The sequence below is a fragment of the Oncorhynchus tshawytscha genome, linkage group LG18, assembly GCF_018296145.1.
Source record: "Oncorhynchus tshawytscha isolate Ot180627B linkage group LG18, Otsh_v2.0, whole genome shotgun sequence".
NCBI classification, from domain to species: Eukaryota; Metazoa; Chordata; class Actinopteri; order Salmoniformes; family Salmonidae; genus Oncorhynchus; species Oncorhynchus tshawytscha.
The window spans coordinates 15386042-15410820 of record NC_056446.1 but is presented as its reverse complement, the minus strand read 5'-3'; the positions used below and the strand labels follow the sequence as shown (position 1 = coordinate 15410820).

The following is a 24779-nucleotide window of genomic DNA, read 5'->3' as shown; positions in this document are numbered from 1 at the left end:
TCTTTTTGAAATACCATGGTGGTTCGTTTGTTATGTTACTGTTGTTGCTGTTGTTTCCTCTATTATTAGGGTAGGTCTATTAGGGTCTATTATTGTAGAGACAACTTGTGAAATATACCTTCGATTTCCTCCTCCTCGGGTGCTACCAGGCTGGAGACAAAGGTCAGAAGCAGTTTGCCCCAGTCAGTGGACTCCTCCACCGCCTCGTTCACCACTTTCATGGGGTCCGAGCTGATATGCTGAATGCTTCCTGAGAGTGTGGTGAACAGGCTGTGTGAGCCAAGATTTAATAGCACAATATAGCCAGCATGCATTTACACACACCCTTTCTCTACACACACTTAAACCTGGACTAAAAGTCTTAAGGAATACCTCATTAATTACCACCGCATTATATTATACACGATAAAAACAGTCATTTGACAATATGCTGTCCTTAATCTTTCCAATGCAATCATACTGTACACTGTTCAAATGTTCTGCACTTAGAGAACAATATGAGAACAAAGGCAGATCACAGCAAATGAATTTATACCCAGAAACAAATTCAGCAATATAGACTACAGATATGAAGATGAATGTGTACATGGCTATTAACTATAGCTTGGAACTAATCAACTAGAACCAATGTGACGTAGTATAACATATCCTCTGTCCATCCATGGTCCAATGGGTAACTTCAAATGTCTGCTGGAGTGTACGGTGTAGACCACCATCTGGTGCGCCATTCTTTACAGCTTTCTGCTGTGCAGTGCAGGCAAACGGCGTGAGACAGACATTTCCATTTCGTCGGAGGCAGAGACATACAGAAGGCAATAGGCATTCATGACAGGTAAACATGCAACACACTACAGGACATGTCAGACACCACTGCCAGCGGAGTGTAGCCCAGCACTGTGCTAGTGACAACTCTCAGCAGAATATGACTGACTGGGCTTTAGAGATTGCACTTTAGACTCTTTAGTGCTCTTCAGTGATGATTTATCAAAGCAGTATCACTGATATTCAGAAGAGAGTGATTGTTAGTTATTTAATCCATAGTCGTGTTGAATCAGACTGAGTGGGTTAAGAAAACACGGTTGATGTAGCCAAATTCAACAAAAGGAACATTTTGGTTCCTGGAATTGAAAATATTCACGTGGGAATTAATTGTCTATGCAATTCGGAAACAAATAGATGTTTCAGCTAAAGACAATATCTAAAGGCTTGTTTCAAATGTATCCAAAGGTATTTGTCATAACATGAGTTAATGGACTGATTACTTGCTATATTAGTAGCTTATAATCAATTGTATTATCTTTCATTTTATTAAATTCATTAGTTGTATCTTCTCCTTTAAAGTTAGTTGCTACAGTATGTCAATCCAAACTCACTAAGGGCCTCAGAGGCCTCTAATCGGCACGACAAAGTTAAAAGCATCGTATAGTGGCTTGCCTCTAGACCTTCCTGCATCCTTAATTACTTTCCTGACAGCGGGAGGTGGGGAGACCCCTGTTAGGAGGAGAGGTACATAAGCAGTGGCACAGGGACAGGGACAGTGAACAGTCTCCATCACATGCACATGATCAATGCGGGGAGAACAGACTCCAGAGTGATGCATTCTGGGAGGAAGTACTGGACAGTCTTACCACAAGAAACAATGGCACAGAGACACAATTTACTCACGATTCACAACCACCGTATGGTGACAGAAGAATTCAACGTCATCACATAGACGTTCATCACAATGGAAACAAAGATCGGCCGCAGTGTAGAGAACACATCAACATACGAACAGTAAACACCCATAGTGCAATAGGAGTGAGAAACAGGACAGAACAGCAACATGCTGTGCTGTAACCATAGCAAACACAGTATGTCTTTCACTCTTTATTGAATCTGCTATAACAACAGTTCTTCCTCTGTGCTTGGCCTGTTTTTATTTGAAATGTATTCTCATTGACTTGATTAATTTGTTCCAAAAAATTACATGCAATAACATAATGCTGTGATTTGAAGTAGTACATCAAAATTCATGGCATTGAGTAACAATGTGAAATTGACTCCAACTAGGAATACTAATGAATACTGATTAATTCAGTGGCATTTGTTTGATTGGCACTTCAACCTACGTCATAAAGCAGAAAAAAGATATCCCTCAATGCTTGTGCATTTGAACCCCTCACATTGTAGTCTATCTACACTGATTCCTGGCATGGAGACTGCAACTAAATCCACGGAAATAAATGACATATTAACCTGAAAGAAGTGGTAAAGAAGGCAAGGGACTTGGGAGTGGAAATGGAATCAACCCTCCAAACTAAGTCCCTCATTACGGAAAGGCTATGTGGATTGTTCCAAAACACTTTGGAGGGTTTAGTTTAGAGAAACCGGTGAAGTGTGGGTGGCAGTATAACTATAATTCATTCCTGTATTCAGGAGGTCTCTGACACTACGTCCGTCAGGCTCCAGTTTGCAGGTGTCCCTCTTTAGCAGGAAGTTGAAGGAGCTAATGAAAGCACTGTTTTCCCTCTCTCTCGCTCCCTCTCTCTCTCATTCTCCTCCCTTTCACGCTCCCTATCCTCCCCTGCCTCTCTCTCCTCCTCTCCCTCTACCCCCCCTCTCTCTAACGGGAAGCAATGGAGGCATGGCAATAGAATTGATTCAACTCCAATTGGACGCCTCCCAGGCTATGCAGTGCACATCAAGGGGAATTCCATTTCCTCACAGCCAGGACTCTTGCCCATTGTTCCAAAATGTTGGTTTAGTATTTAATTTTCACAGTGTCGCCCTTTATTGAAATGTCATGGTGGGAAAAATGGCATCTTATTAAAAGTGAAATTTTAATACCCATTTGCTGTCCAACTAAATGGTTGTGTAATGGGCAGGTTCGTAATTTCTAATTTTCCAATTTCTCAGGGCAGACAGCCTTTTGCTTCACACATCTATTAGTTTGTGACCTTGGTGAAATCATTTAGCATTTTTCAAAAAGTAAAGTATTTCATGGGCGTGGGGATGAAATGGGGATGAAATAAGACATCTGCTGTCACTAACCACTGTCTACCAAAATACAAAACATTTAATAATACACATTCCAAAACTCCATGTTGTATATCCACTTGGGTCCAGTACTATAAATATTTGAAATGGTGACTGACAGGTACTCTAGCTATTCCCGTAAATTCCACTGTCTCTGGCAGTCTCGTCTCTGACAGTGAGGGGTTCAAACGAACAGAGAGGACCAGTCTAAGAAAGGGCGTCCAGCCCCACAGCCATCCCTCATAGAGAGAGACAGAGTGACACCGCTACAGAGGACCTAGTGCTACACATAGCTACCCGATTCTTAAAAAGCAAGAACATGAGACTTCCTTTCGCTATTACTGTGTGGTCTTACAAACCAATTTTACCAACCCTTTCGATTGGAACAGATTGATACCTGATAGATAATTTACTTATTTTTAAGATACATGTTGGCTACATACATTTACTGCGGTGCAGATTACACATTGTCCTCAAAGATTGTGGCTTCAAAGGCTATTTCCGTATATAAGATTTATATCATATGGGTATTTACATTATACTGTACGTGTTTGTTCTAGTTTGGAAATCTAGTAATTTATTAATATGTACATAGCTCCTGTTTTTCCTTTCAAGGGTTTATCCATGGTGCCATGGTTTTGTGTGGTGATTCACCCTCCCATTCCACATGTGTTGTCCTGGTGCCATACAGTATCCCCTGGTATATTCTTAGCTAACCATAACCCCCCTTTCCCTAATCTAATTTAGGGATGCGTGACCCCAGTATTTTTGCTATCAATTAATACGTCAACTGTTTAATACATTGGTTAAAGGGTATAGTTTAGCTACAGTCTGACTTCTACACCTAATAAAGACTCTTGTATTGTTATGACTCGGCTGAGAGGCTTTGATAGAAATGGCCACAGCGTCAATTCCTTCCCATGATTCCATGTGGAATGGTTCAGGAGGTCAGGAGGACATTCCTCCGTAGATGACCTTCGGTATTGGCCACATTCAATGCTCAGTAGTATGCATTGTAGAGGAAATCTATATCTCTCCTTGCAGGCTTATCTGCAACATAGAATATTCAATTATAAATATTAAAGCACATCAGAATGGTGTATCCTTCTCAAAAGCAGAACTCAATCAAAGAGGAAGGCATTCTCCATGGCCAGAAGGAGTTATTACTCAATACCACACAGTTAATAACACCAACACAAGCTGATATGCTCTCAATGTGCCATTATTGATGTTAGCATCAAGGCAATTGTGTATAAATTGAGACGGGAAAGGCAACTAAAGTTAACATAGGCCGGATGCATGGGAGCGATTGGAGCACAATTAATTGGGATCATGTTGCCAGGGAATAAGGTTAAATAACACTGTCAAATAAATCAGACTAAAAAGCTCACGCCTGACCACTTGACAGTAATATAATAGTGATTTCAGGCAGTACTTGACTTGGGCAGAAGCTCAACTGAACTGAGTACTGGCACCTCAAATGTTCTTCTGCTTGAGTTCTTGCACCTCTTATCGAATATTATCTCAAACATATTGAGGAATTCCTGCAACTAAATATAAACGGTACCAGCACCACAAAATGAGTACCGGCACCTATTTCAGTCCAAGTCAAGCACTGATTTCAGGTGAATGTAATGGTTATTTTTCCTATAATCGTGGTGGCCTATTTTGCTCAATTATGTAAAGGGCACAAAAAACATGCCACACTCAAATTGTTGCGCCGTTCTTTACAGCTTAACCTGGCACAAAACCTTCTAGTACCTACTGTGATGCAGCCTCAATACATTCTAAAGCTTTCTGGTTATGTAATAATTGGTCAAATGAAATTGGCTGCTGCAGGAAATGCTACAGCCAACTTAAAATAGTACAGTTAGCTACAGCACATTCATCACAAATGAGCACTTCATACACTAAACACATTTCACTGGACATCAAGTAATGACTGAAAACACACATGGACACACACACATGCACACACACATACACACACACACACACACACACACACACGCACACACATAAATACATTTCTTGTAATGAATGTTAGTTTAATGTTACGCACTACGGCGTTACACACTACAGCGTCATTATAGTATGTTTCGTTAAACTACAAACAAACAAAAAAAGGTAAATAGTAGCTAGTTAAATGACACATCAAGTGACTACTAAATAGGCTGTATACCTTTCCAATCACAAAGCAGAAATGAGTCAGTTCAGTGAATGATTTCTCATGGAAGCTATAGCCCTAAACTATTCACATTATTATGTGAATATTATTATGTCAATATTATGGTTGACTTTATGAACGTATGTACAATTATGGTTGGCATCAGAGTTACTAACAGAACGGAGACACTATCTCTGTATTACCGTGAGTTTTATTAGGCAAAATAGTCCACTTCAATTGCGATAATCTACTAGTGTGAAAAAGGTGTACAGACTCACTTAGTACCAGATGTAACCCGTGCAGCCTTGAATGAACCAGAATCAACACTTGATGGACCATGTGTACATGAATCCATTATTGCATAGCATCAAGCCACCACAACACTGACTGGAGTGTGTGACAATTGCTCCCTGTCAGCAATTAAAGCATGCAGGTTGTTAGTAGCAGAGCGGAAGCGAACACACAGATGGGTATGAGCACTACACTGCAGGCAGAGAGTCTTTACCAGGTGGCAAACAGGGGTCGTCACAGTATAATGTATGATCTTTTTATTGGATGGGAACAGGATGGCACATGGGGATGGACAGGGTGAAAAGAGGAGGAAACTAGATTAGAAATGAGAGAGTGAACGTCGCTACGGAACTCTAGTGAATAAATAAAGGGAGTGAGGTGCATGTGATTTCAGTGAAGGCTAGAATGGCTTTGGGTTGGTAGACTAGACTCCACGCCCCCAGAGTACGTCAGCCTTCAACTACTATCGTGACTTGTGAGTTAATCGGACCTACAGTACGTGACAATGGTGGCCCACTTTTGAAGTTTGCTTCAAAAATGTATGTGCAAGGTCTCACATGGAAGACCTTTGACATGAAATGAAATGTGAATGGCATATGACATGAAAATGGAGAAAATATCCATGTACACCAATGACAATTTCTCGCATGTACTGATCGGCAAACAGCAAACTCTCAAACACTGAAAATTGTCATTGTACAACTTTATTTTTAAACCACAAAATCACACTGAAAACAACTTTAAAGAATACAATACATTACACATTCCCTCTACAGAGATTTTCACCATTACGTCTGCAACAGTTGTAATGAACTATATCAATCATAATTCTGTGATACAATAACATCTCTACTGACTGAAGCAATGCATCTCAAAACTAATCTACCAGTAAATCTATTTGGCTACTTGACTCAAAGCTGTTTGACTGGGAGAGAGGCATGGCTAATTCTGCCAAACCCTCTCAGCAACTGCTGCAGATAAGGCCCAGGCCCAGTAAACTGCAATGCTATGCCCTATCTGTCTTTGTCACTGTCAGTACTATTAGTAACCAGACAATGAGCTCCTGGCTACCCTGAGAGCCCACACGCCGTTGGATAAAGTAGTGTCAGCCTGAAAACAACAAGCTACTGGGCCTTATCGCTTTCACTGAGCTCACTGCATTCCTTTGTCACCTGTTTTAGCCATTATCTATGAACTTGTTTCACCCAAGCTAAAGGTTAAGGCTAAATTATTAAACAAACCTTAGAAGAGGAACTATTTACACTATATGACAAAAAGTATGTGGACACCAGCTCATCGAACATCTAATTTTAGAATCATGGGCATTATTAAGGAGTTGGCCTCCCCCTTTGCTGCTATAACAGCCTCCACTCTTCTGGGAAAGCTTTGCACTAGATGTTGGAACATTGCTGCAGGGACTTGCTTCCATTCAGTCACAAGAGCATTAGTGAGGTTAGGAACTGATGTTGGGCGATTAGGCCTGGCTCGCAGTCGGCGTTCTAATTCATTCTAAAGGGGTTCGATGGGGTTGAGGTCAGGGCTCTGTGCAGGCCAGTCAAGTATTCCCACACCAATCTCGATTAACCATTTCTGTATGGACCTCGGTTTGTGTACTCGGGCATTGTCATGCTGAAATAGGAAAGGGCCTTCCTCAAACTGTTGCCACAAAGTTGGAAGCACAGAATCGTCTGGAATGTCATTGTATGCTGTAGTGATTTTCCTTCACTCGAACTAGCACGAACCATGAAAAACAGCCGCAGACCATAATTCCTACTCCACCAAACCTTACAGTTGACACTATGCATTGGGACAGGTAGCATTCTCCTGGCATCCGCCAAACCCAGATTTGTCTGTTGGACTGCCAGATGGTGAAGCGTGATTCATCACTCCAGAGAACGGGTTTCCACTGCTCCAGAGTCCAATGGCGGCCAGCTTTACACCACTCCAGCTGACGTTTGGCATTGCGCATGGTGATCTTACGCATGTGTGCGGCTGCTCGGCCATGGAAACCCATTTCATGAAGCTCCCAACAAACTGTTTGTGTGCTGACATTGCTTGCAGAGGCAGTTTAGAACTCAGTAGTGAGTGTTGCAACCGAGGACAGACAATTTTTAGCACTCTGTGGTCCCATTCTGTGAGCTTGTGTGGCCTACCACTTTGTGGCTGAGCCATAGTTGCTCCTATACCTTTCCACTTCACAATAACAGCACTTACAGTTGACCGGGTCAGCTCTAGCAGGGCAGAAATTTGACGAACTGACTTGTTGGAAAGGTGGCATCCTATGATGGTGCCAAGTTGAAAGTCTCTGATCTCTTCAGTAAAGGCCATTCTACTGCCAATGCTTGTCTATGGAGATTGCATGGCTGTGTGCTCGATTTTATACACCTGTCAGCAACGGGTGTGGCTGAAACAGCCGAATCCACTCCTTCGAAGGGGTGTCCACATACTTTCTATAAATAGTATAAAATGGGATCAAATCTATATCCACATCATTAAAAACCAGAGTCTAAACGACCAAGATTACTCAACGCATGAGGCATCATATAAACTACTGCCCCTTTGCATTCTAATGAGCCCAAACAAGGAAAAGGGAAGCCTAGCTCTAACCTACAGAGAGAGGCCTATGATGTATCAGGTAAAAAGCAAAAACGAAACCCTAACACAGACAAGTAACATCCCAATGCATGGTGGTAGGAACAGTATAGGAGGAAAGGAAAGGTTCAGGACTTACCTGTGAGGCCCTTGTAGTCCATCAGGTCAAACATGATGATGGCCACACAAGACCAGGTGACGACCAGGGCTACGACCAGGATCCAGGCCATAGGGGAACTGAAGGTGGTGTACAGGTCGTCAGTCGCGGTCCTCTTGGTCACCCTGGCTGGAGGGTGTCCTGCCTCTCCATTTTTGCTCTCAATGACCATGGTTGTGGTGAAGGATTGCGCTGGAAGAAAGGACAAAGGATAGGTTGTTGGCCTGATGCTGAACCAACCATAAAGGCCCAGTGAAGGGTTAGTTCATGAATAGACTGCACTGAGACAAGTTTTTGACAGGGGAATAGCTATACACTGAAGGTACTACACTGTATGGTACACAGTGTCAAAGGAATCCATATACTTTTTTTTGTGTGGATTGTGTTGTCTCTGTGATCTTTTGACTTGGCCATCAAAGAGCTCTCTCTCTAAATGAATATAAATCTCTGTAGCGTGGCAATTTGATTTGATGTTAAATGGAGAGAGATGGGCTGGCCATGCTTCCTTACAAACACAGCACATGACCTTTATGTGCGGAATTCATTTTACAAGGCTGCTCATCGATTTACCAGAATGTGGCAGACTAGGTCAGAATATGCCATTGATTCTTGTGAAGGTGCAATAGTTAGAATGCAGTGTTCAGTCTCTAAAACGTTATCTGCTGCTTCTATACTGTGAAATCAGGTCGGTGCAAACCAGACAGAAGCTGTTGCTGGTGGCATGGGTCTCTGGTGTGTTTTCTTAGTCGGCCCCTGACAGAGATAGTATCTGACTGGTGTGTTTTCTTAGTCGGCCCCTGACAGAGATAGTATCCGACTGAAATGCTGTTCCAGCCCCCTTGATTTTTGTGTGTTGCATGTTAATGAACGTATGTATGTCGTGAGTGTGAAAGAGAGAGAAAAAAGAAAGACAGAAAGAGAATAAGTGCATGTGTGTATTCGCCCAGCATGGCTCAGGCCACCTGTTGGATCTCTTCGCCATGGCCTGCACCCTGTTGTCAGCAATGGGGGATTATGGGCCCCCATGTCCCCTCAATATGCTGACTCAAGAGGCTCTGCAGACAAACACCATATGCCCTGCTTCTTCTCACTTTGATTCAACAAAATACAATATGACATATTGTCATACTGCAACTAGCAAAGTGTGTGTGTGTGTGTGTGTGTGTGTGTGTGTGTGTGTGTGTGTGTGTGTGTGTGTGTGTGTGTGTGTGTGTGTGTGTGTGTGTGTGTGTGTGTGTGTTATTGTATGTGCATTTGAGTGTGTTTGCCAGGGTTACAGTAATGGCATTTACAGAGTTGTATTATCCTGGAATCCAGGAGTAGTGGAGTGGGGATAGTGATGGAATGCATCACGCAAATGTGCTGTAAAAAAAAGAAAAAAGAAAAGAAAAAAAAAGAATGTACGCTTCAACACATCTACTTTACCTCTCTCCTGACCTCTTGCTGCCTGAAGTTGACGTCCCTGTCATGGGAACCCTAAGTAGTTCTCCATGACAACTAATCTCAGGACAGTAATTGAGAGCCAGTAATACAGTCTGATAGAGTCAGCCAACAAAACACTGATATGATCTTATCCTCTCCTGGGTGCCCTCAATATATACTCTGATATCACTTCTATTTGAATTGCTGTTGAATAGAAGTTTTACACCCAGGCTCAAGTTGGTTCAAATCAAGCCCTTCTTATTGGAACTGACGTGTAAGACAGAGGCAAAACAAGGTACATCAGACAGAATCATTAAGTTTGATTCCCAAAAGTAAGATAACGTCAACTTTTCTCGGTTGTAACAGTGATGATGGACGTGGATTGTGCACGTGAAGTGCTAGATACTTTAAGCCGTGCTGACGTCACAAGTGTTTCAAGGCTGCACAGCAAATAGCCAATTATGCTATCATGATATCCACTATTTCTCAGAAGCTTCTAAATCGTCTGCGGAACTATGTCACGTTTTTAAACATTTCAAATGACAAATGAAATGACCTATAATAAGGAAGTAAAATGTAAAGACATACTTAGACTTGTGTAGATACTGTACCTTCGACTCCCTCAGTCATGGCAGTTTTGAAAATGTAATTTCAGCAACAGAGTTGTGTTGAAAAATATACATGCAGCGCCTCAGGGCTAATCCTGTTTGAGTCCTGATCGTCAAGGAGAGGATGGGACCATGCAAAGAGACCCTAAATATATTACACCTGGTGTCTGGACTGGATGTTTAATCCCCCCTAAAGAATCACAATTTAAAATAATTCAAAGGGTCACAGTCTCAGGGTCTCTGAAGAGGTTCAGTTAATGTCCAGGAAGAGAGCAAAAAGTCGAGGGGAAAAGTTCCAGGGCCGGCCAGTGGAGAGTTCGGGATCCAGCCTAAAAGTTTCCCCTGTCCATGATTGGTGTAGATCAGGAAGCTTAGGACGGGACAGAGGCTTCAAGGTAACCTTAACCCAGGCTATTCTGCCCTGCCTGCCTGGGTTATTCTTAGAGCTAGCCGCACCAGCTGCATTCTTGCTTTGCCTTTTTAGGCTGGGGGCGTGACCCCCTCCAACAGACCTGTGCTGTCATCGAGTAGGGTAGCAGAGGGGGCATCAGCACTGCTCTCCTGCACTGCCGTATCCATCTGCTGGCCTGGGACTGGGACTGGCAGACAGAGACGTCACGTCACTGACAGTGGAGGAAAATGGCCACAGGCAGGAGCTGTTCATCTGGCCTACAGACCTCTATTAGCCTGGCCTTGGTGCCAGACTGATAGCAGCCAAAGTGGATGCAGCCAAAGTGCCATGTTTACCTTGTGTTTACCTTTGTGAACATGGAATACAAGATAAAGACCACCACTGCTTCCCAGCATTACCTGTCAAGAGCTGTGCCCATATTCTTATCTGGGTGCCAGCCAGTCTGGTCAGTCACTGCCCACTTACTAGGTACCTAGTCAACAGACTGGCACCTGGCAGCCACCAAGATGTGATTGCTGGAATATAACCACCTACATTGTATGAATCTCAGATTCATGAACCTCTCAAAACATGAATCAAAATCACCACAGAAATCCATGAAAATTGATGCCGCTGTTTGATTTTGTCCTTTAAATCCCCCACAAGGAAGAATATTGCATGTTTAAAATGTAATGCAGTTGACCTCAGTGGAAGAAATTCAATGCATTTTCACCACCCTCCTTTCTCGGAAACCACACACCTCTGCTGAGAAGCCTTTCTGACAAGCTAAAGCAGTTGGACTGCTGACTAATCCCTGAACCCACATAAAGGGCTGAAAAAACACATTTCATCTGAGGATATTAGTAGCCTACAGTACTGAGTTTAGGTCATCCAAAAGTTACGTTGCAGCAAACAAGTTGACAGGTTACTATACTAAACAAAAATATAAATGCATCATCAATTTCAAAGATTTTACTGAGTTACAGTTCATATGCAGAAATCAGTCAATTGAAATAAATAAATGATGCTCTAATTTATGGATTTCATATGACTGTGAATACAGATATGCATATGTTGGTCACAGATACACTATATATACAAGGATTAGATTTGATCCCATTTTATACTATTTATACAAAAGTATGTGTACACGCCTTCAAATTCATGGATTCGGCTATTGCAGGTGTATAGAATTGAGCACATCGCCATGCAATCTCCATAGACAAACGTTAGCAGTAGAATGGCCTCACTGAAGAGCTCAGTGACTTTCAACGTGGCACCGTCGTAGGACCTCACCTTTCCAACAAGTCAGTTCGTCACATTTCTGGCTATGGATCTAATCATTCATTCAGCAGAAATCACACAACACTCTGCAAATATGACCAGTAGGCCTTTGTTTAAAAAGCAAGCTGATTGGATGTTTGAGAATGAGTTTGCCAGAATATAAACACTTTCAACAATCAGAATGAGAGGGTTATAAAATGTAGGTTGATGCATTTTCTACAAATCCTCGTGACACATCTCCTTCGCATAGAGTTGATCAGGCTGTTGATTGTGGCCTATGGAATATTGTCCCACTTCTCTTCCAAGGCTTTGTGAAATTGCTGGATATTGGCGGGAACTGGAGCACACTGTCATACACGTTAATCCAGAGCATCCCGAACGCGCTCAAAGGGTGACATGTCTGGTGAGTATGCAGGCCATGGAAGAACTGGGACATTTTGAGCTTTCAGGAATTGTGAACAGATCCTTGCGACATGGAGCTGTGAATTATCATGCTGAAATATGAGGTGATGGCAGCAGATAAATGGCACGACAATAGGCCTCAGGACCTCATCACAGTATCTCTGTGCAATTGTGTTTGTTGCCCTTATCTTATGCCTGCCCATACCATAACCCCACCGCCACCATGGGTCACTCAGTAAACAATGTTAACAACAGCAAACCACTCACATGGCGCTATACACGTGGTCTGCATCTGTGAGGCAGGTTGGATGTACTGCCAAATTCTCTAAAATGACGTTGGAGTTGGCTTATGGTAGAGAAATTAACATACAATGTTCTGGCAACAGCTCTGGTAGACATTCCTGTAGTCAGCATGCCAATTGCATGTGCCCCCGAAACCTGAGATATCTGTGGCATTGTGTTCTGTGACAAAACTGCACATTTTAGAGTGGCCTTTTATTGTCCCCAGTACAAGGTGCACCTGTGTAATGATCATAATTTATAATCAGCTTCTTGATATTCCACACCTGTCAGGTGGATGGCAGGTGTTATCTAGGCAAAGGAGAAATGCTCACTAACAGGGATGTAAACAAATTTGTGCACATTTCTGGGATCTTTTATTTCAGCTCATGAAACCAACACTTCACATGTTGCGTTTATATTTTCGTACAGTGTAGTAACTGTAACGGATTGCATTTAGAAAGTAACCTACCCAACCCTGAGTATCCTATGAGCTTTATACAAAGAGATGGAAATACATCTACTTTTGTGATCTTCACGACATTCTATCTTTTGATTAGGATGTGCAGGCATTCAGACGAGACAAATAAAACGGAATGTTGTTTTCCCTCCATAACTAGTAACAGTCATTACATTGGCAGCACAGCACAGGCAGCTTCCAGTGGGATAAAACAGAGAGGGCTGCTGATGAAATTGTGTGCAATCAGGGGGAAAAACCCTCACCCTGCAGAGCGTGCCACACACTGGTGTGTGTGGCACACGCAGACGTTCACAGTCAGTGCCTTTCTTACAGATCTACTATGACACCTTTAGGGCATCATTACAGCACAAAACCTCAAAAGTGTTAAAAAAACATTTGAGAACTATAAATCATGTACTGGTATTGATAGACCCCAACTGTATAGCCTTTTGGTATGACTTCATGCCTACAGAGATCACGCAAGTCGATATTTTCACAGCTCAATCATTGTTAGAGCATAATATAATATAAACTCTGTCTCCATTGCTGCCATACATGAGTTTTATAGAAGCTGGAATTTTAAAGAAATTCATGAAAGATATGGATGATGGTGTCACGATCGTCGTAGTGAGGAGATCAAAGCGCAGCGTGATGTGAATACATCTTTTTAATGAAAGACGAAAAAACACAAAGTACACTAAACAAACAAACAAACAAACAAAATAACAAAATAACAAAATAACAAAATAACAAAATAACAAAATAACAAAATAACAAAATAACAAAATAACAAAATAACAAAATAACAAAATGACCGCTATCACAATTGCGTGCAAACATGCAACATCACATAGACAATAACCCACAAACCCAAACTGGCAAATGGCAACCTAAATAGGTTCCCCAATCAGAGACAACGATAAACAGCTGCCTCTGATTGGGAACCAATCCAGGCCACCATAGACCTACAATATGCCTAGACTAGAAACACACACCTAGACATACAAAACCCTAGATAAGACAAAAAAACACATACCACCCTCGTCACACCCTGACCTAACCAAAATATATTAAAAAAACAAAGAATAGTCCGGTCAGGGCGTAACAGATGCAAACATTGCAAACATGGAAAGATAGCAGTAAGCCCCCCCAAAACATGAAAAGCTAGAAGTGAGGCTAATAATAAAATGGTGTATGAACTGATCTTGAAATTACTTTACGAGCAAACCTCTCAATGAATGATTTTGAGTGGCATATCAGGCTAATAATATAGAACTGAGAATTATATTAGCCCGGAGCTACTTTACAAGCAAACCCCTCAATGACTGATGAGCGACAGAACCAATAGGCTACCTGAACATTTGAGATCAAGCGAATACAAGTAGCGAAAGGCACTTAGATGTGTTTAGATCTGGACGGTACAATAAAGACATTGCATCATTTCAGTGCTTTCCGTCAAGATGCATGGAATTTACTCTGAGATGCGATTGTTAAAGGACAAAGCAAAGAGCTTGCCATCGTCACATAAATATGTAAGGCACTAAAAGTCCTTCTGCTGATCAGCGTGTTATTACTAACCTAGCATTGTGTGAAGCCCCAGCAATGAGATACTCACAAGTCTTCAAGGGAAAGAAAACTACATCTAATGGCAGCTAGAGAGAGACACATTACCTTCTACGGCTGTTTAAATTGTAAGCACTGTTTACCTCCACATTCATTCGCTTTTCTGAGTTAGTGTGGATGAAGCATAATGTTAGACACACCTAACTGATCAAGTAAAATGGCATCTGGAGCTCTGCTGCTAATGTAGTCATTAATACTTAATGGCAGCAGGCCTCAAGTGCAGGAACTACTCACGTTAAATGACCATTATAGAGAAAGGGGTAAAGACAAGGTGATACAAAAGCAACTGTTGATTTACAATTGACACCACAATGACATCTAATGATGTTGTTGTGCATTAGCATAGCAGACACACAAAAAAATGCTCCAAATGTGTTGGGCCACTGTTTGGCTATGTCAAACCAAATCATTATTTTGTCCTGTCAGCTTTAAGTGGCCATCTGGATTCACGCTGCAAGAAAGCAACAACCAAGCTTAGCGCTACAGGGATAATATCTGAAAACACAAAGGGCCAACTGCGCTCTCAGACAACAATAAGGCTATGGATCTACTGTAATCATTCTGTAGAAATGACTGTGTATCACATAACACTCTGCAAATAAAACCAAGGGGAAGTAGGCCTTTGTTTGAAAAGCAAGCTGATTTGATGGAGTTTGCCAGAATATAAACACTTTCAACAATCAGATTGAGAGGGTTATAAAATGTGGGCTGATGCATTTTCTGCTTTATGACAATTCTTTCCAATATCTTTCAATGTACAGGCCTTTTTGAAGACTGTGCCCTACAGGTCCTCAGGCTGGAGCTCAACATATGGTAAACATACACTATATATACAAAAGTATGTGGACACATCGTCAAATTAGGTCATTCGGCTATTTCAGCCACACCCTTTGCTGACAGGTGTATAAAATCAGGCACACAGTCATGCAATCTCCATAGACAAACATTGTCAGTAGAATGGCCTTACTGAAGAGCTTGGAGACTTTGAAAGTGGCACCGTCATAGGATGCCACCTTTCCGACAAGTTAGTTCGTCAAATTTCTGCACTACTAAAGCTACCACGGTCAACTGTAAGTGCTGTTATTGTGAATTATACAACGGTTGGGTCTAATCCTGAATGCTAATTGGTTAAAACCACATTCCAGCCGGTGTCTATTCCACAAGTTACCACAGGCTAAATCTATGATGTTAAAATGCCTATTTACTCTGTTCCATCTGACTGCGCAATCCACTGTCTCATCAGCCCAGCCAGGCAATTTATAAACTTGATTTCCACTATAAAAAGCACCTAGACATTATCTCACATTTCTTTAGACTAACATTTATTTTTCAACAGGGGAGATTTGTATAAACTTTGCTGTCTGTCTCTCCGACATTTGCAACATTGTTTCAATATTCAAATTCAATCTCCAGCTGTCCCATAGTAATGAACGAGTTGGGATGAGACAGACAGGCAGGCAGCGTTTCTCAGACAGTCGAAATCATGAATCAGCTGGCATCATTTTTTTGGAGATATATAAAGAAATGTCAATTCAAAAAAGGTAAAACTAAAGGAAGTGCAGCTAGTTTGCAGTCTTTCCAGCTTCAGTTTGAATTGTGTTGTTAGCTGTGTTGTTGGCTAGCTCCTCTGAACAACAGTGTCCTGACGAGTGAGCACATTTTCTATGCCAGGCAAGTTCAATGTTATGGAAGTATCCAAATAAATGTCACTAGAAAACAGCTTAAACAAATGCAAATACAACTCATTTGCTGTTATTCTGGCTTTTTAATGTGACTGTAAGTTAGCGATAGTTGGCGAGCTAGCAAGCAATGGATAAGAGCATTTAGAATGAACAACTGGGTCGCATCCATAGATATACAGAACAAAAAGACTGAATGACTGGGTCGCGTCTCTGGCAACCTATAGAACGAACAACCAGCCGGCTTGGGTAACAACCCTAGATTTGTGTCGGGACTATATATTGTGGAAGGAGGAAATAGAATGAATAAATGAATATGTAAATCATTATTTAAATATGTTGGTAACCCGTTGTATAAAAGTGGTAATGCCCTCGAAACCGGTGTTTGTAGGATATATTGGCATGGTTTGCCTAACAATACCACCTTCGAGGGCATTATCACTGAAGTAGAAACCTCTAGGAACAACAATGGCTCAGCCGCAAAGTGGTAGGCCACACAAGCTCACAGAACGGAACCACCGAGTGCTGAAGCGCGTAGCACGTAAAAATCCTCTGTCCTCGATTGCAATACTCACTACTGAGTTCCAAACTGCCTCTGGAAGCAATGTCAGCACTATAACTGTTAAATGACATTCTGTGCTTCCAACTTTGTGGCAACAATTTGGGGAAGGCCCTTTCCTGTTTGAGCATGACAGTGCCCCCATGCACAAAGCAAGGTCCATACAGAAATGGTTTGTCAAGATTTGTGTGTAAGAACTTGACTGACCTACACAGAGTCCTAACCTCAACCCATCAAACACCTTGGGATGAATTGGATAGCTGACTGGCCGTGCAGTGTATTATGTCCACAGCAGGGGCTTTTATCAAGTCATGCTCAGAATACAAAGTGCACATTCACTTGATGTACGCCTGACAGAATATGGTTTCTAACGGCTACAGGTAGAAAGACTAAGCTCAGATCACATTCAAATGGGTGAGTGCGACGATCTATTCTTTGGTTTGATGTATTCTTTATTCTTGTTCTTCAGGTGACGCTTACCCAGAATACTTAATGTGCCTCATGCTTGTCTCACTCTAATGTTGTTACCTCGCTATGCAGGTCTCGTTCACAGGAGTAATCCATAAAATCCTGTCCTCGGAGCCAAGGGAATATCAATAGTGACTCAACTGGGATTTCAACCATAGCCCCCTCGGGTGCTGCCTGTTCGATCACAGCCAGTCCATCACACTAAAGGCTACAATAAAACATCAACTCCAAATACAATTCAAGAGATTGGGATCATAAGGTTCTATTTGCATTTTTGTCAAAGTGTAGTTATTGACATAGCCTTGTTCTCTTCAATGTTCTCTACCTATATTGTACTCTAAATACCCCATTTGTGTTGTTTTAAAAGAATACAAGCTCAAATTGCTGACATCATCCAAAAGAATGAGGGTTTGGAACTTTAAAGATTTTTGCAGATAGAAACGAAAAGTTCCAAGCTCTCGATTTGCAGATGGAAACGTAGTCCCTAGCTCTCGATTTGGCAAAAAGACCCCTTTCGAAGGCCAAAAATCTATAGTCAGTGATAATTACGCATGAATACAACTATCTGGCCGGCATGGTACACCATCTCTCTCACTCTCTCTCTCCTCCTGACCAATGCTGAGAAAGGTGACCCAGGGTTGGGCTAATTTACAGGCAGTGAGCACCCCAAAAGACTGCTGATGTCAGCCACATAACGTTATAGTTACACTCCAACATGCTTAGTAATAGTCTTTATGTGTCCCTGTGTTGAGATGGTACACCGTCAATTAAGGACCTCTACATTACTAGTGATAGTACATTTAGTACATGATAGTACATGATAGTACATTTTTCGGCACCTGCACCCTTTTCTTTATTATAAAAACCAGCAGTTCAAAGGAGCCATATAAACGATGTCAGGATGTAAAACGCTGCCGGTTTTCACCCTCCTTCATGCCAAGTACCACAACTTCTCCACAGAGTTGAGAGCAGACAAGATTTTTTAAAAATTAACTTAAAAAATGTACATTCTTAAACCCTTACCGTGTACCTATGTTTGCCCTCTGTTTGTGCGTGCCTTTCTTTGTTTGCTGAGATCCGTACTTAAAAAAAAAACGTTAATCAAATACAACTATTGACTGTTTCCTCATTGCTGTTACTCTAAGATGGCAACTCGGCACGAATGCGCATGTGCCAATTGAATCTCAACAAGGAAACAGTCGGGTGGATGTATTTGATTAAAGTTTTATTGAAAAGTATGATTTCAGTACACATAGAAAGGCACGCAACAGAAGACAAACGTATATACACAGTAAGGATTTAAATGCCAATGTTTAAGTAGCGACGCATAGCGACTCAAAGGAGTCCTTTAAAAAAAACTCTAGTCTCTGCTCAACTCCGTGGAGGAGATGAGGTACTTGGCTACCCGCCTTCCATCTCTTTGGAGCTTTCAATGGGGGAGGAAGGTTTCCCTCAGGGCAGGGAGATCCTGCTGCTGCTCAAAACATCCAGTTGCATGAAATACACTACAGTCGCAAAGTAAACAAGGTTATTATTCCTGAGATGTGCAGACGTGACAACTCTGGGCTAATTGCTGAGGGTGTGCATACACACAGTGTTATTAATGACATCACAAGCTGGTGATGACGAGAGGAGAGAGAGAGAGAAACAGACCCACAGATATGTGAGTAGTAACCAAGCTGTCAAACCAGGTGTAGTACCAGGCTGTTCTCATATCCCACCGGATGAGGAATGTCATTTGGGGGTGAAAACAAACCGATTTCCCCATTCATCGCTTCATGTGTGGTGTGTGTCTCCTCCATGTTCATCAGCCTCATCGTCATGAGACAGAACATCAGGGTGGTGTTGTTAAGGAGATGGAGTATGCTGATCTCATCTCACACTGCCCTCAATGTTGCTGCTGCTGCTGCTGCTGCTGCCTGCACCAACACACAGGCTGGGAATAATAAGGCCATGTTAGGCTGGTTTCCACAGTCACCACGTTCTGTCTGTGGGCTGCTTCCATTTGGCCATCAGCCTGCATGTCCCAAGGGTTTATGGCTGCTGAAGTCAAACCAAACCCAGCTTTCCTATAACACCTGCTACCATCCAGATTCTCACTGAGTGGGTGATAGTGTGACTGTCGAGAGTGGCAAAGTAAACATACATTCACACATGCAAACCCACACACAAACGCATGCATGCCATTTATAAACGCAGTGTATCTGTGTAGGCCTAATTGACCATTTCTGCCAAGGACTTGATCCAGGTAGGCCACCATTTAAAAGGCACTTCAATGTTAGGCATGAGTGCAGCTAGCCCAATAATGGACCAAAAGAGCCTAACGTTACACCTTAGAGTCCAAAGGACCTTGCATGTTCTGTTGAAAGGCGAATTAGCTTTGGCAGTTTTACAGGCTTTTGGTTTTTCCATTTATATTTTGAGGTTGGACGGTAGCACGTGGGGCACACCGATTGATGTCACCTTGTTAGTCAGTATGTGTTACACCAGTGCTGGCTTGTCCATCTCGTTAGTTGGAAGGTGTTTCGCCTGTGCTGACGTAGTCGGATATTTAAGAGTGGCTGGCCCAGTGCTCCAGTTGTCTTGAGAGATGTGGAGGGTTAACGCCTTTAGTTAGGCCTCCCTATTTGAGTTCTAGAAGAACAATCTTTCATATGATCTTCCCTATTTATGTTTTGCTACGCTTTTTGGTTTGCTTCCTGTCTTTAAGATTGGTGTGGGTTTTTCTTTTGTTTGCTTTATCTTGGGAAAATGTATGGTGGGTGTCTTTTAGGTACCAGTTGTTGTTGCTAGTCAACTTTCAGTGGACACCCCCATGAGTGTCTTCCAGAACCCCTCCTAAAACCCAGCCTGTTCCGTTTTGGTTCTCATTGCAGTGGAAGCTGCTGAGGGGAGGACGGCTCATAATAATGGCTGGAAAGGAGCAAATGGAATGGCATCTAACACATGGAATCCATGTTTGATGTGTTTGATGTCATTCTACTCATTACATTCCAGCCATTACCGAGAGCCCATTCTCAATTAAGGTGCCACCAACCTCGTGTGTCAGTGACACTTTGTTAGTTCCCCCTTCTGGTTGAGTGACATTTTTTGTTTTTCTTGCCAGGGAACGTAACAGGCACCAAAAACAGCCAAATACTCCATCTAAATATGACTCGATTCTCAATTGCGGTATGGTTCTAGATACACAAAGCCCTCTACTTCCATATTAAATCAAAAATCATTTAACAATGTACAGTGTTAATGTTTTAATTGGTTTTAACACAGTTGCTGCTGACAGTATTTTTCAGTGACATGTTTGTGGCATTCGTCTTCCGTTTACACACAAGTGTTCGAGAGACACAGAGAGCCGATTAGCCTCTGTCTTCTGTCTGTTTCCCGTAAACAAGCACTGTAACATGGAAATATGGCTGTATGAGAACCATAACCCTATAAAAGGTGTGTATTGATTTAAAGTATTTTTTTCTTCTGTCTATGGTGTTAAGAATTAACAAAAATTCAGGAGAGAGGACCAGACTTGAACGCAATAGTTGCCTTGAACGCAGCTCCCTACTTAAGTGGTAATGGCCTCGGAGCTGGTGTTTTGAGGATTTATTGGCACGTGCCATTATATTCTCCAAACACTGTCTTTGAGGGCATTATCACTTTTACACAGCCGGTTACCAACATATTCAAATAATGATTTACATATTTTCATTAAAAACTTTATTTTTGGGGCCTCCCGAGTGGTGCAGTGGTCTAAGGCACTGCACTGTAGTGCTAGAGGTGTTACTACAGACCTGGGTTCATTCCTGGGCTGTACCAAAACCAGCCATGGCTGGGAGTCTCATAGGATGGCACACAATTGGACCAGCATCCATTACAGCAGTGGCTCATCCCCTCCACCAGTGACAAACTCCATCTTCGCCTACAGTCCCACTGGTCCTGTGACCGCCACCGCTGCAGTGCCTCACCTTCCTCTCTGCCAGCGACAACAGCTCAGCCAGCTATATGTTCCTGCTCCTCCAACTGTGGCTCTGCCCCTGTTCTTCACAGCTGTGACCTCTCAGTTCAGTGAGCCAATTGCCTCAATGTTCCAGTTTTCACTGCCCGCTCTGGCCTCCGGCTCACCATTTCCTCTCAATGGCCACCCTGGCTCTTCCTTCACCCAACACCCTCCACTTTGCGTCTATTCTCTTCCTCGCTTCGCCATTAGGTCCAATAAAGTCCCGCTGGCCATGTGACCACTGCTGATCCTCATTTTCTACCTACATCCCTTTTCATTATGTCAGATATTACTATCCTCGACAAATATATCTTCACCATCAAACACAGTAAACTGATCAGTTTAGCAGAATCACAAGTCTATCGGTTCCAGCTATCTAACCTCAGCCCTTACCAACCACTCACCTACTTCCTACTGCTCAGACAATCTCAACATGCCTTTCTATCCGATCCACTGTTCATAACTAAATCTGGTTTCATCGCCTCGCCAATGTTTCCATTCCCATCTGAGACAAATACTATCACTGTATGGAAATCATGTTGATCAATTCTCCTGACCTGCCCTTCCGAGTGGTGCAGTGGTCTAAGGCATTGCAGTGCTTGAGGCGTCACTACAGACCCGGGTTCGATCCCAGGCTGTGTCACAACCAGCCGTCCCCGGGAGTCCTATAGGGTAGCGCACAATTGGCCCAGCGTTGTCCGGGTTAGAGGAGGGTTTGGCCTGGGGGGGGCTTTACTTGGCTCATTGCGCTCTAGCGACTCCTTGTGGCAGGCCGGGCGCCTGCAGGCTGACTTGCGGATGTCAGTTGAACGCTGTTTCCTCCGACACATTGGTGCTTCTGGGTTAAGCGGGCGGGAGTTAAGAAGCTCGGTCTGGCGGGTCATGTTTCGAGAGGACGCATGACTCGACCTTCGCCTCTACTGAGCCGGTTCGGGAGTTGCAGTGATGAGACAAGATTGCAATTGAATATCATGAAAAAGGGGGTCAATTAAAGAACAAAACCTATTAAGAAATGAATTGATCAGTAAATAAAAAGGTGTTTGTGCATGTGAGAGTTGGGCTATATGGAAGAGACTACTGAGTAGTTTTGTTCATCAGGCTGACCCCCAGTCTTTGCTTGAAGTCATTGAGGGATGATATTCTGGCAATGTGAAGATAAGAATTCCAGAGTATGGTACCTCTTTATCTGATAGAGAATTAACTATGTGAGGTGTGGCATTGGGGAGGGTGAATGTTATTGCAGTGTCTTGAGTTGTATAGATGTATTTCAGAATTAACCTGAACAATTCCATTGAAGGGCGTAGGTCAACTGTCTGGAAGGTATGAGTATTAATAGACGAAGGTGCGTAATTGGTGTACATTAATGTCATAAATAGACAAGGTATTGAGTTTCTTAAACAAAGATGCAGCTGGAGCTAGGTAATTAGAGGAGGTAGCTAGTCTTGTACATTTATTTTGTATGAGGAGTAATTTGTGTAGATAGGAGGCATATGTACTGGCCCAGACAATATTACAGTAAATGTAGCTATAGTGTATATAGTTAGGAAGCAAGCCTGATGAACCAAACCACAAATCTTTCTGATACCAACAGATTTCATAACTTTGCTTCAGGCAAATTGATATGATCTTTCCAGGATAACTTTTCCTCAATTAAAATTCAGAGGAATCTAATGGTTGTGACTTGTTCCATTTCATTCCCACCAATTGAGATTCTGCCTCTTTTCTTTTACAATATTTATTATTCATGACTTATTCTTACTAGTGAAAACAAAGTTGCATTTTTTTTTTAAACATTTTGAAGAATTTGTTTATCCGGAACCAGTCAGAAAATTTGCCCATGCCTGAGTTGTCTTTATTAATAAGTGAATTAACATTTTTTGGTGATTAAAATCAAATTGTTAACATCAGCTAAAATAATGGGAAGTACTGTACAGTGGAAGACACAGCAGCAATGTAAGTGATATAAGTTAGGGATAACAAACGTCCAATTATCAAACCCTGTGGCACGTCACAGGATATTTTGGCGCTGGTAGATGCACAGCCATTTGCATGAACAAATTGTTCTCTATCATAAACATCACTATATAACCAATTATATGTATAATCATGAAAAACGTAATTTAGTTTTGAAAATCATATTTAATGATCAACCATATCAAACACTTTGGATAAATAAATAAAAATGCCAAGAGTGTAATCATTGTTGTTCAGGGCTGTAGAGATTTTATCCACAAGTTGCAAAATATGGTGTTCTTGGGGTTGAACTCATCGTTCTTCTTCCTCCAAATATGGCGAGTGGAGTTTAGACCAAAAAACTATATTTTTGTCTCATCAGACCACATGACCTTCTCCCATTCCTCCTCTGGATCATCCAGATGGTCATTGGCAAACTTCAGATGGGCCTGGACATGCACTGGCTTGAGCAGGGGGACCTTGCGTGCGCTGCAGGATTTTAATCCATGACGGCGTAGTGTGTTACTAATGGTTTTCTTTGTGACTGTGGTCCCAGCTCTCATCAGGTCATTGACCAGGTCCTGCTGTGTAGTTCTGGGCTGATCCCTCCCCTTCCTCATGATCATTGATGCCCCACGAGGTGAGATCTTGCATGGAGCCCCAGACCGAGGGTGATTGACCGTCATCTTGAACTTCTTCCATTTTCTAATAATTGCGCCAACAGTTGTTGCCTTCTCACCAAGCTGCTTGCCTATTGTCCTGTAGCCCATTCCAGCCTTGTGCAGGTCTACAATTTTATGCCTGATAAATACTTGTTCCCCCCACTGTACCTCCATCACCTCCATTAATTCAGAAGGATCAAACTGAAGGAGAGAAGGGAAATGTTAATCAGGTTTCCTTAAATATTTATTTGACAGAGGAACCCACATTCGCAAAAAAGTTATTAAATTCATGTGAAATAACATCAGGATTGCTATAGATCTTATTTTCAGCAAACAATACATTGAGATGGGATAGTTATAGATACCTTTTTCTTATTCAACAGTCGATTGATGATTTTCCAAGTTGACTTGATATTATTTAAGGATTCTTGGAATTTGTTAATAAAATATGTATTTTGATATCCGAAGCAGGTGAGTAAATTTTGTTCTTATAGTTTTTGTAATTTGCAGAATACAGGAGAGAGGGATTTGTGAGATTTGTGAGTTTTTTTTAACTTAAGATTTTGAGACCGATTGTAAACCAAGGTTTCCAGAACCCTTCTGCTGCTCTTCTATGTGATTTCACTAAGGGAATGTCACGATTGTTGAAATGAGTGGACCAAGGCGCGTAGAGTTCTGATACTCCAGATCCTCAACTAGTCTAAAGAAGTCTAGTTTCATTGCTTCTTTAATCAGAACAACAGTTTTCAGCTGTACTAACATAATTGCAAAAGGGTTTT

The 24779-nt window shown here is 42.1% G+C and overlaps 1 protein-coding gene across 9 annotated transcripts in view; it reads right to left on the bottom strand.

Moving 5' to 3' along the window:
• Positions 1-10715, bottom strand: part of trdn (triadin) — a 50057-nt gene extending 39342 nt beyond the window's left edge. For 5 of the 9 annotated variants that reach the window (XR_006079262.1, XM_024377972.2, XM_042300707.1 and 2 more), the window contains exons 1-5: positions 10259-10713; positions 8208-8417; positions 5691-5729; positions 1435-1491; positions 119-250 (exon numbers count right to left, since the gene is read on the bottom strand). Coding sequence is in view for 8 of the 9 variants with exons in the window: in XM_024377972.2 (XP_024233740.2) it covers positions 119-250; positions 1435-1491; positions 5691-5729; positions 8208-8417; positions 10259-10277 (457 nt within the window). In the remaining variant the exon portion in view is untranslated. Of the gene's footprint in view, positions 1-118; positions 251-1434; positions 1492-5690; positions 5730-8207; positions 8418-10235 lie in introns of all 9 variants that reach the window. The other 4 variants (XM_024377974.2, XM_024377975.2, XM_024377976.2 and 1 more) reach the window with 4 other exon arrangements.
• Positions 10716-24779: the final 14064 nt, after the last annotated feature.